Source organism: Sapajus apella, unplaced genomic scaffold, assembly GCF_009761245.1.
Source record: "Sapajus apella isolate SASKATOON/1434 unplaced genomic scaffold, GSC_monkey_1.0 scaffold12, whole genome shotgun sequence".
NCBI lineage: Eukaryota > Metazoa > Chordata > Mammalia > Primates > Cebidae > Sapajus > Sapajus apella.
In genome coordinates, this window is record NW_022436952.1 from 27,579,115 (window position 1) to 27,591,613 (window position 12,499).

Sequence of the window (12,499 nt, forward strand, 5' to 3'; positions counted from 1 at the left end):
TTATATATAAATATAACCACATATAATAAATGTATATTATATATAAAATACATAAATATATGATAAATGTACATTATATATTAAAATATATATATATATATATATATATATATATATATTTTTTGAGATGGAGTCTCTCTGTCGCCAGGCTAGAGTGCAGTGGAGCAATCTTGGCTTACTGCAAACTCTGCCTCCCAGGTTCAAGCAATTTTCCTGCCTCAGCCTTCCAAGTAGCTGGGACTACAGGCGTCCACTACCACGCCCTGCTACTTTTTGTATTTTTAGAAGAGACAGGGTTTCACCACGATGGCCAGGATGGCCACGCTCTCTTGACCTCACGATCCGCCCACCTCAGCCTCCAAAAGTGCTGGGATTACAGGCGTGTGTGCCACTGCGCCTGGCCACTTTATATGTTTTTAAACAAAAAGAAAATAGGTATGCTTACCAAATCAGGCCATTTTCTTTGTAAACCAAAAAATTTGAAAAATTGGAAGTACATCCATGAGGAGAGCAAAAGTTTTATCAATCTGTAGTGTTATTTGACATGGAAAAACATTTATGGAAAAAGGGAAAACTTTTTTCTTTTTTTTGACAGGATCTCGTCTGTCACCCAGGCTCTAGTATAGTGGCGTGACTGCAGCTCACTGCAACCTCTACCTCTGAGGCTCAAGCAATCCTCCCACCTCAGCCTCCTGAGCAGCTGGGACTACATGTGCATGCTACCACACCTGGCTAATTTTTCTTTTTTTTTTTTGAGACAGAGTTTCACTCTTGTTACCCAGGCTGGAGTGCAATGGCGCGATCTCGACTCACCACAACCTCCGCCTCCTGGGTTCAGGCAATTCTCCTGCCTCAGCCTCCTGAGTAGCTGGGATTACCGGCATGCGCCACCATGCCCAGCTAATTTTTTGTAGTTTTAGTAGAGACGGGGTTTCACCATGTTGACCAGGATGGTCTCGATCTCTTGACCTCGTGATCCACCCGCCTCGGCCTCCCAAAGTGCTGGGATTACAGGCGTGAGCCACCGCGCCCAGCCGCTAATTTTTCTTTTATTGTCTTAGTAGACATGGGGTTTCACCACGTTGCCCAAGCTGGTCTTAAACTCCTGGGCTCAAGAGATCCACCTGCCTCAGCCTAGAACTTTTATTTTTGCAACAAAACTCAGAATTTCTAGATTGCAAAAAGAATTAAAATAAATTATTAGCTAGAATCTAATATTATCAGATATAATTTCTACCATCACCACATCCCACAATCCTAAAACACTAGCCTATGAACAATACTACAATACATAATTCAACTTAAAAATTAGTGGCAGAGGCCGGGCGCGGTGGCTCAAGCCTGTAATCCCAGCACTTTGGGAGGCCGAGGCGGGTGGATCACGAGGTCAAGAGATCGAGACCATCCTGGTCGACATGGTGAAACCCCGTCTCTACTAAAAATACAAAAAATCAGCTGGGCATGGTGGTGCGTGCCTGTAATCCCAGCTTCTCAGGAGGCTGAGGCAGGAGAATTGCCTGAACCCAGGAGGCGGAGGTTGCGGTGAGCCGAGATCGTGCCATTGCACTCCAGCCTGGGTAACAAGAGCGAAACTCCGTCTCAAAAAAAAAAAAATTAGTGGCAGAGGCTGGGTGTGTTGGCTCATGCCTGCAATCCCAGCACTTTGGGAGGCCAAGGGGCTGGGGGGCGGGGAGGGTGGTAGATCATCTGAGGTCAGGAATTTGAGACCAGCCTTGCCAACATGGCAAAATCCCGTCTCTACTAAAAATACAAAAATTAGCCAGGCTTGATGGCATGTGCCTGTAGTCCCAGTACTCGAGAGGCTGAGGCATAAGAATTGTTTGAACCCAGGAGGCAGAGGTTGCAGTGAGCCAAGATCACGCCACTGTACTCCAGCCTGGGTGACAGAGCAAGCTCTACCTCAGAAATAACAACAATAAAAATTAGTGGCAGAAATTGTGGCATGAATTAAAAATCTGAGGTTTATGAGACTATTATAAAATATACTAACCCTGGAAATATTTATCCTTAGAAGAAATCCTATTTAGTCATAAAAGCTATCTTGGAAATCAAAAACTTTAATTTTTCATAATGAAAAATAAGTTGAAAGCCACAAAAGCAGCGCAAGTTCAGTTACTGGAAAGGCAAGCTATTTCATGGAGTTATACAGGTAATAAAATCAATAAACTTAAGAGATCTGTACTGTGGTATTATTTCACTTTTAGTTGATTCAAATAAATAAATGAAGCAATGAACAAATTCACTCACGATAAACAAGACCACATGCAAATGTGTATTTGGCTACTACTGAAGATTGTATCAACAGTAAAGATCCTCTCAATTTTCAAGTCCTAATACATATCAACATACCAGTATTCTACATGGCTTAACGAACTTAAAGGAAACTCAAATATCATCTAAAGTCCTGAAAAATTAAGATGACCTACATTTATCACTGACTGCAACTGAGGACCTAAGAACAATTATGATTTTCATTTACATAAAATCTTTATGTGGCATTGTGACTGGTATAATTAATACCTGCAGGTTTTGTCGAATTGCTCCAATGTGTGGATGAACTGTGCTTTTTAATCTAACTACTAGATGAATGATTTTTTTTTTTTTTTTTTTCTTTTTGTGAAGGGGTTTTACTTTTTTTTTCCAGGCTGGAGTGCAATGGCACGATCTCGGCTCACCGCAACCTCCGCCTCCTGGGTTCAGGCAATTCTCCTGCCTCAACCTCCTCAATAGCTGGGATTACAGGCACGCGCCACCATGCCCAGCTAATGTTTTGTATTTTTAGTAGAGACAGGGTTTCACCATGTTGACCAGGATGGTCTCGATCTCTTGACCTGGTGATCCACCCGCCTCGGCCTCCCAAAGTGCTGGGATTACAGGCTTGAGCCACTGCGCCCGACCATGAATGATTTTTTAAGACTATTTGCTGCTGGGTCTATGGGGAAAAAAACTAAAAAATCAGGTATTAAACAGTATAGAATTATAAAAGCATTTCATGAATGATATACAAATATCCAAATTCAAAGATATTTGCATCTTATTTTTAAAAAGTTAAAAGTAAAATGATAAAATCATTATTTTGGATGACACAAAGACATGGCTGAAATCTTGGAGAATCAAGACAGCTGATAAAAAAAATTCTTCGTTCACACCTTAATTAAAGTATATATTTTATTTTGGGCTATGATAAAAAATACAAAGCTGGTTTTTAGTCAGCAAATCACTGGAAGGACTAAGATCACCAAAACAAATAAAACAAACTTTAGCACCGGATCTAACTCTTAAATTTTAATACCAGACTCCACAATCAAAGAAGAATGAAGGAATCTTTGAAAAGCAAAGTTCAGCAATAAATATAATTAAACATATATAAAATGAAATCTACTAGAAATCAAAAGCCGAGACTTTAAATCTCTAAGAAAAAGCTGGTGGGGATGATGCTGACATTTACAAATGTCAGTTCTTCATCCTCAATGAAAATGGACAGAAAGGATATAGGATATTAGAAGGAATTCCATTAGATTTGGAGAAAAGCTACCTAACAATAATGCCCGCTGGCCATTAGGATTTTCATCCAAATGGCTATGAAAACTTTTCTCTCCTGAAGATTAGCATGGCCCCTGTGCAAGGATGACATGCAAATTCGTAAAAAAAAAAAAAAAAAAAAAAAAAAAAAAAAAAACAACTTTTTTCTCCTATCATTTCTAAACACAAGTCAAACATTTATCTGCTTACATTGTAACAACATGGAGTTGACTAAAATCTCAAGATTGCTTCCTAGGATCACCACCCTTACTCTTCAAAGACTGAATCTCAAAGAAGCTGAAAGCACCAGTTACCCCAGCAGCATACAAAAACACTTACCCATCAGCGTTATAAGCTTATTCTTCAGCTGTGTGTCTAACCGTGCAATCATCATCTCCACTGCATTCCTAATTTCCCGAACACGCTCATCTTTTGCATTTCTTACAGCTTCTACATTCCTTTCCTAGAAGATAAACAGGTCAGAATAATTTTAACTGGATAAATTTTAAAAACAGAAGCACCACATTATAACATTGCCAAGAATAGATAAGTTTTGAAAAAGGTAGGCCAAATGGAAATGACTCAACTTGCTTATATTTCAAAATGGCATACATGCAATCAAAATCACAAATTTTCTGCATAAAGAATGTTACAAATGATCACTTCGTTCTTGATTCCTAAAGGTGTAAAACAAAGAAGGCATCTGCTTTTAAGTTAGGATATGGTCCACAAACTTCATTTTAAGTTAGGAAATGGTCCATAAACCTCATTTATGACTGTCATTCTGCCAACCTGAAACAAAATATATTCTAAAAATATACTTATAATTTCATTCTTCGGGGCTTATCACGTTTTTTCGCAGAAATAACATTATAAATAGCCCACTAAAGCTGTTTGATTTATACAGTATCTAAAGAGTAATGTTAAATATTACACTTCCAACTCTGTGGAGTTCTAAATCAGCACATGACAAACAGTTCACTCCTTAGTAAAAGAAACTCACCCAAAAGCTGGGGATCCAAAGAATATATAATTTAATGAATGACTGTAAAAGTCAGTATTGATTCTGTTTAGAAGTCAATTATTGGAGCTGGGCACAGGGGCTCACGCCTGTAAGCTCAGCAATTTGGGAGGCTGAGGTAGACGAATCACCAGAGGTCAGGGGGTCGAGACAAGCCTGGCCAACATGGTGAAACCCTGTCTCTACTAAAAATACAAAAAATTAGTTGGGCATCGTAGTGGGTGCCTGAAATCCCAGCTACTCGGGAGGCTGGGGCAGGGGAATCACTTGAACCCCGGAGGCAAAGGTTGCAGCAAGTTGAAATCGAACCATTGCACTACAGCCTGGGCAACAAGAGCGAAATTCTGTCTCAAAAAAAAAAAAAAAAAAAATAGCCGGGCGCGGTGGCTCAAGCCTGTAATCCCAGCACTTTGGGAGGCCGAGGCGGGTGGATCACCAGGTCAAGAGATCGAGACCATCCTGGTCAACATGGTGAAACCCCGTCTCTACTAAAAATACAAAAAATTAGCTGGGCATGGTGGTGCGTGCCTGTAATCCCAGCTACTCAGGAGGCTGAGGCAGGAGAATTGCCTGAACCCAGGAGGTGGAGGTTGCGGTGAGCCGAGATCGCGCCATTGCACTCCAGCCTGGGTAACATGAGTGAAACTCCGTCTCAAAAATAAATAAATAAATAAATAAATAAAAAGAATTATTGACTCTGTAACAAACAGCCTTTTAAAACTCACTAACTGATTTTCTAATTCTGCCTAAGTGGTAATTCTCCGACTGCAACTGCTTCCTTACAGACCAGGGGCTTTGTATGCATATTCCTTAGCTAATCTGAAATTTATGGAATTTAACTGTAGGTGCAGCCTATCAAATTTGCAAATCTTGAAAATCTTGATTTCAACATATGATTAATTTGTATTATAAAAATATATTATTACATATTACAGATTAAAAACAAAGTAACCGTATTTTAGTAGTAGTCTTACCACTTCTTGAACTAAGCTAATCAGTTCCATGAGACGCCGACGAAGTTTGGCTACCTCTTCATTCACTTTAGTGACATGTTGCTCATAAATTTCTGCCAAAGGTTTAAAGGTATGTCCGCCATGCTATTTAAATTAGAGTAGTTTTAGAACAGTTTCACATCTCTCATCAGCATTTACATTCCTTTGTAACACTCTATGGACACTAATAAACCAGTAAATATTTCAAATGAATTTCATCTTTTTAGCTAACTTAATTTTGAAGCAGGCCAGTGCCTGCTTAAAATCATTTGGTTCATGTAGGAACTCTTTCAAGACTGTAAATAAAGGGCTTTAGCAAAATATTCATTTAACTAGAAATTAACATTATTAAAAAGAACCAAAATCTTTAACCACAGCCCAAATCATCTGCTACAACCTTATCAGCCACTCACTCTTCTCTCAGGCTACACTAGTCTTTTTCCATGTCCTCAAACTTCTTTCCACCAAGCCTTCACAAAAATTACTCCCTCTTATTAAAAAATAATTCTCAGCCAGCTGCGGTGGCTCATGCCTGTAATCCCAGTAGTTTAGGAGGCTGAGGAGGGAAGATCACTTGAATCCAGGAATTCAAGACTGGCCTGGCCAATATGGCACAAACCCATCTCTACTAAAATACAAAAATTAGCCAGGCGTGGCAGCACACACCTGTAATCCCAGCTACTCAGGAGGCTGAGACATAAGAATTGCCTGAACCCGGGAGGCAGAGCTTTCCGTGATCTGTGATCACGCCACTGTACTCCAGCCTGGGTGATGGAAAGAGACCCTGTTCCAAAAAAAGAATAATATTTTTTAAAAAAGAAAAACAACAACAACACAACAAAATAATAAAAATAATGCCAGGTGCGGTGGCTCACACCTGTAATCCTAGCACTTTAGAAAGCTAAGGCGGGTGGATCACCTGAGGTCAGGAGTTTGAGACCAGCCTGGCCAACATGGCAAAACCCCATCTCCACTGAAAAATACAAAAATTAACTGGGCATCGTAGTGCATGCCTGTAATCTCAGCTACTCGGGAGGCTGAGGCAGGAGAATTGCTTGAACCCAGGAGGTGGAGGTTGCAGTGAGCTGAGATATCGCCACTGCACTCCAGCCTGGGCTACTAATCCCAGCTACTCGAAGGCTGAGGCAGAAGAATCGCTTGAACCTGGTAGGCAGAGGTTGCAGTGAGCCAAGATCATACCACTGCACTCCAGCCTGAGCAACAGAGCAAGAGTCCGTCTCAAAAAACAAAACAAAACAATAATAATAATTCTCCATCTTCCCTCTCCCATCTTGGTTTGTCTTAATCCTACTCATCCTTTGAAGCTTAGCTCAGATTTACAGGATCAGCTGCCATAGTTCTGCATCCTTGTCAACTCTCTGTATTTATTCCTGTAACTTATTATACCAATTAAATATGTAATTGTTTGATATGTTCATTAGCAAATCCCTAGTCTCTTCCACAGTATGAATGTACCACAAATCCCTAGTCTCTACCACAGAATGAATTAGAAAAAATTAGCAAAAGCAATGAACCCATTTCCCATCCCACAGTTACTACAGAGATAGAACGCTGATACAAGCTAGCCTCACAGATCCAGTTGCATTCAGCTAATTTTTATAGCTATCTAAAAATAATTTTCTTGATTGGTAACCAGAATCATTAAATTTTTATTATAAGAAGCCTCCTATATTTGCAGTAGCTTTGAAAGATAAAAGGAAAAAAAATAAGAAGCCTCCTATAAACATCTAAGTTCTTACTAAAATTGTCTTATTTAGCCAAAGCATCCCACTATTATCTCCAAAAGAAAAAAGATGTAGATTTGTACATGTTCACTTTAAGTATACAAAAAAAATGTTTCTACTGTCTTATAAAACCTATATATTTAAAGTATTAAATGTGATAACTTCTTATTTTTTTCTAGTCAGCACATTAATATTCAAATTCTAACAGACGGCTCTCTGAATTGAGCTCTACTCAATCTGGCCTGTCACTCTCTGTAAAACATACTGACTGATGTCCTCAGAATGAACAATTTTCATGGCAACTCTAGATGCCTACCCACTTGCATTTCCCCCATCACTTATTTTTCCTCACTAAGAATCTATGGTGTTTATTCTCAACTTATTTATGTCAATTGTACTTATTACTATAAGGAAATCATTTGATTAAGTATTCAGTAAACAACAGAACATGACTTTAAAATAAAAAAGCTGCTTCTAACAAAACTGATTTTAATGCTTCAGACTTGATGGGAGATTGTCTTTAAAAACTGCTCTTGAATTTGATGGGAAAAAAGAATCTAAAAAATAAAAAATGATTATAAGATCCAGATATGTTCACTCATGTTGTTTCAAAAGTGTCTAAGTTCTTACTCCATTGGAAATCCTGGCCCCTACATCTATCTGATCAACTGACCTTTAAATTTAAAAATGACCTGGATCCTACAACAAAAAGACTTGCAAATGAAGAGAGGATATGTTTTATCAGTGTTAGAGGTTAAAATATTTATGTAAGGGGTTCATGGCCTACATCAAACCACACAAATAAGATTCTTCTGGAATAAAAGTGCAACACCTTTAATAAAGCATCTATAAAGCAGATGCATTTTAATTTTAATCCTACGAGAGCATAACAACACTATTTCCTATCTGAATAAAACAAGTATTTCAGTGCCTTCCAGTCTCTAACTAAAAAAATACATACTGAATTTGTTCTGCTCACCATTCCTCCCCAAAGTGCACACTGATGGCAGATACACTTCTTACAAGTCCAGCAAAACACACTAAGTTTTTCATGGTGATTTTCACATCTATACAATATGAAAAGAAAATAAAGTTATAAATTAAATAAAATTTACCTCCATATTAAGGTTGGGCAAAGAGATCAATTTTAAATGATTGTCTCAAGAAGCACAGTATAAAATCTACTCCATGGCTTCTGTAAAGTAAGCTAAAGAAGTTTATGTGGACAATTCTTTTTAAAGTACTGTTTTCATTAATCTGGACTTTATAATCACATGTAAAATACATATTTACTTCTCAAAAACAGCACATATGTTGCACCATTTCCAAGCAACACTACAGATGATATATTCTATTGTACTACTACATTTTGGGCAAGTACTTAATAATCACATTGATTACGCATCTATACTGACATAAGCATGCACAAATACTTTTCCCACATGTGGTCAATGATAAATAATCCAGGTCAGGCACAGTGGCTCACGCCTGTAATCCCAACACTTTGGAGGATCGAGGTGGTGGATCATGACGTCAGTAGTTCCAAACCAGCCTGACCAACATGGTGAAACCTTGTCTCTACTAAAAATACAAAAATTAGCTGGGTGTCATGACATGTGCCTGTAATCCCAGCTACTCAGAAGGCTAAGGCAGAAGATCTGCTTGAACTCGGGAGGTGGAGGTTGCAGTGAGCAGAGATTGTGCCACTACACTCCAGCCTAGGCAATAGAGCCATCTCAAAAAAAAAAAAAAAAACAAAAACAAAAAACAAAACCAATAATCAAGACACATGATTAATTGCACAATTCAAGACTAGACCCTCATGAAAAATGAACAACTCAATTTTAAACTTTCTCTTAAACTGGATATTCACATGAAAAAGACTGTTATGGATTGACTATGTACCCCCCTCAAATTCGTACGTTAAAGCCTTAATCCCCAGTGTGAATGTATCTGGAGAAAGAGCCTTTAAAGAGGTAATTAAGGTTAAGTAAGGATCACAAGGGCGGGACCCACATCCAACAGTACTAGTGTCCTTTACAAGAGGAAGAGACACCAAGCGTGCATGTACACATAGCAAAGATCATGTGAGGACAGAGCTAGGTGGTGGCCATCTACAAGTCAAGGAGAAAGAGCGGCCTCACCAGAAACCAACATTGCCAGCATCTTAATCTTGGACTTACACCTGTAAGAACTGTGAGAAAATAAGCTTTTTTTTTTTTTTTTTTGGAGAGACAGTCTTGTTTCATCACCAGTCGCCAGGCTGGAGTGCAGTGGTGCGATTTTGGCTCACTACAACCTCCGCCTCCTAGGTTCAAGCAATTCTCCTGCCTCAGCCTCCCGAGCATCTGGGACTACAGGCGCGTGCCACCACACCCAGCTAATTTTTGTATTTTAAGTAGAGACAGGGTTTCTCCACGTTGGCCAGGCTGGTCTCGATCTCGACCTCATGATCCACCCACCTCAGCCTCCCGAAGTGCTGGGATTACAGGTGTGAGCCACTGCGCCCGGACTATAAATTTCTATTGTTTAAGCTACCAAGTTAGCAGTATTGTTATGGAAGACCTAGCAGACTAATACAGACCCTTACTTTACACCATATACACTAAATAAACTACAGGCTGGATGCGGTGGTGGCTCATGCCTGTAATCCCACCACTTTGGGAGGCCGAGGTGGGTGGATCACTTGAGGCCAGGAGTTTGAGACCCGCCTGGCCAACAGAATGAAACTCCATCTCTACTAGAAATACAAAAAATTAGCTGGGCGTGATGATACATTCCTATAATTCCAGCTACTCAGAAGGCTGAGCCACGAGAAATCGCTTCAATCCAAAGAGACAGAGGTTGCAGTGAGCTGATAATTGCGCCACTGCACTCCAGCCTGGATGACAAAGCAAGAATCTGCCTCAAAAAAAAAAAAAAAAATGAATGAGGGTTTACTATCCAGAATATATAAATAGCCCTTATAATTCAACAAATAGTCGGGCACGGTGGCTCAAGCCTGTAATCCCAGCACTTTGGGAGGCTGAGGCGGGTGGATCATGAGGTAAAGAGATCGAGACCATCCTGGTCAACATGGTGAAACCCCGTCTCTACTAAAAATACAAAACATTAGCTGGGCGTGGTGGCGCGTGCCTGTAATCCCAGCTATTGATGAGGTTGAGGCAGGAGAATTGCCTGAACCCAGGAGGCGGAGGTTGCGGTGAGCCGAGATCGTGCCATTGCACTCCAGCCTGGGTAACAAGAGTGAAACTCCATCTCAAAAAAAAAAAAAAATAAATTCAACAAATAAATTTTTAAAACCCTAACTTAAAAATGAGCAAAAGATCTCCAATAAGCATATGAAAAGATGCTCATCACCACTAATCATTAGAGAAATGTGAATTCTAACCTCATACCATATTAGGATAGCTGCTATCAAAAAAAAAAACAAGAAAAAACAGCAAGTGTTGGCCAGGATGTAGAGAAACTGGAACTCTTGTGCACTGTTGGTGGGACTATAAAATGGCACATACATAGTCACTATGGAAAACAGTATGGAGATTCCTCAAAAATTTAAATTAAAAATAGAATTATCACATGATCTAGCCAATTCCTATTCTGATTACATAACCAAAAGAACTGAAAGCAGATTCTCAAAGACATGAACACCCATGGTCCCAGCAGCATTATTCACAATAGCCAAAAGGTGGAAGCAACGCCAATTTTCACTGACAGATGAATGGACAAACAAAATGTGACATGTACATACAATATAATATTATTCAGCCTTAAAAAGGTAGGAAATTTTGACACACGGATGAATCCTGAGGACATTACGCTAAGTAAAATAAACCAGTTACAAAAAAAATAGGTACTATATGGCTTTACTTATATGCGGTATCTAGAGTACTCAAACTGATAGAAACATAGGAAAAGGGAATAGAGAGTTGTTTAATGGGTATAGTTTTAGATGTGCAAGTTTAAAAAGTTCTGGAGATTGGCTGCACATGTGAACATATTTAACATAATTGACCATACATTTTAAAATGATTAAGATGGGCTAGGCACGGTGGCTCACACCTAAAATCCTAGCACTTTGGGAGGCCGAGGCGGGTGGATTGCCTGAGCTCAGGAGTTCGAGACCAGCCCGGACAATATGGTGAAACTCCCATCTCCACTAAAACACAAAAAATCAGCCAGGCATGGCAGCATGCGCCTGTAACCCCAGCTACTTATGAGGCTGAGACAGGATAATCGCTTGAACCTGGGAGGCAGAGGTTGCAGTGGGCCAAGATCGTGCAACTGCACTCCAGCCTGGGCAACAAGGCAAGACTCTGTCTCAAAAAAAAAAAGAAAAAAACAAAAAAACATTAAGATGGCAAATTTTATGTATATTTTACCATAATTAAAACGTTTTTTTTCTCTTGCTTGTAAAGTTACACTCTTGCATTTTTGACACTTGATTTTAGCCAAAAGGCCAAGGAACTTGCTTTTTTTGTTTTTTTTTTTTTTTTTTTTTTTGAGATGGAGTCTAGCTCTGTCGTCCCAGCTGGAGTGCAGTGGTGCAATCTCGGCTCACTACAACCTCCACCTTCCAGGTTCAAGCAATTCTCACTGCCTCAGCCTCTCGAGTAGCTGGGATTACAGGCAACTGCCACCATGCCCGGTAATTTTTGCATTTTTAATAGAGCCAGGGCTTCACCATGTTGACCAGGCTGGTCTTGAACTCCTGACGTTAGGTGATCCACCTGCCTCAGCCTCCCAAAGTGCTGGGATTCTGCTACAAGTAACAGAATTCCTTAAGAGTCCAGTTAAACTTGAATAGGTTTTTTCTTTTTTTTTTGGAGACCGAGTCTTGCTCTGTCGCCCTGGCTGGAGTGCAATGGTGCCACCTCGGCTCACTGCAACCTCTGCCTCCTGGGCTCAAGCTATTCTCCAGCCTCAACCTCCCAAGTAGCTGGGATTACAGGCATCTGTCAACAAGCATGGCTAATTTTTGTATTTTCAGTAGAGATGAGGTTTCACCATGTTGGCCAGGCTGGTCTTGAACTCCGGACATCAGGTAATCCACCCACCTCAACTTCCCAAAATGCTGGGATTACAGGCATGAGCCACCGCACCTGGCCCAATAGGTTTTAATTCTGATTATGCATTAATGTGTTATACTACCACAGTTAAGCCTCTTTCTCTATTTTTTTTTTTTTTTTTTTTTTTTG

General features: G+C 39.8%; 1 protein-coding gene across 4 annotated transcripts in view; it reads right to left on the reverse strand.

Annotated features, from left to right (window-relative positions):
• TRIM37 (tripartite motif containing 37) overlaps positions 1–12,499 on the reverse strand; it is a 108,481-nt gene that overhangs the window by 85,057 nt on the left and 10,925 nt on the right. For all 4 annotated transcript variants that reach the window (XM_032280683.1, XM_032280684.1, XM_032280681.1 and 1 more), the window contains exons 5-7: positions 8,281–8,368; positions 5,539–5,661; positions 3,883–4,006 (exon numbers count right to left, since the gene is read on the reverse strand). In XM_032280683.1, the coding sequence (XP_032136574.1) occupies positions 3,883–4,006; positions 5,539–5,661; positions 8,281–8,368 (335 nt within the window). The remainder of the gene's footprint in view (positions 1–3,882; positions 4,007–5,538; positions 5,662–8,280; positions 8,369–12,499) is intronic.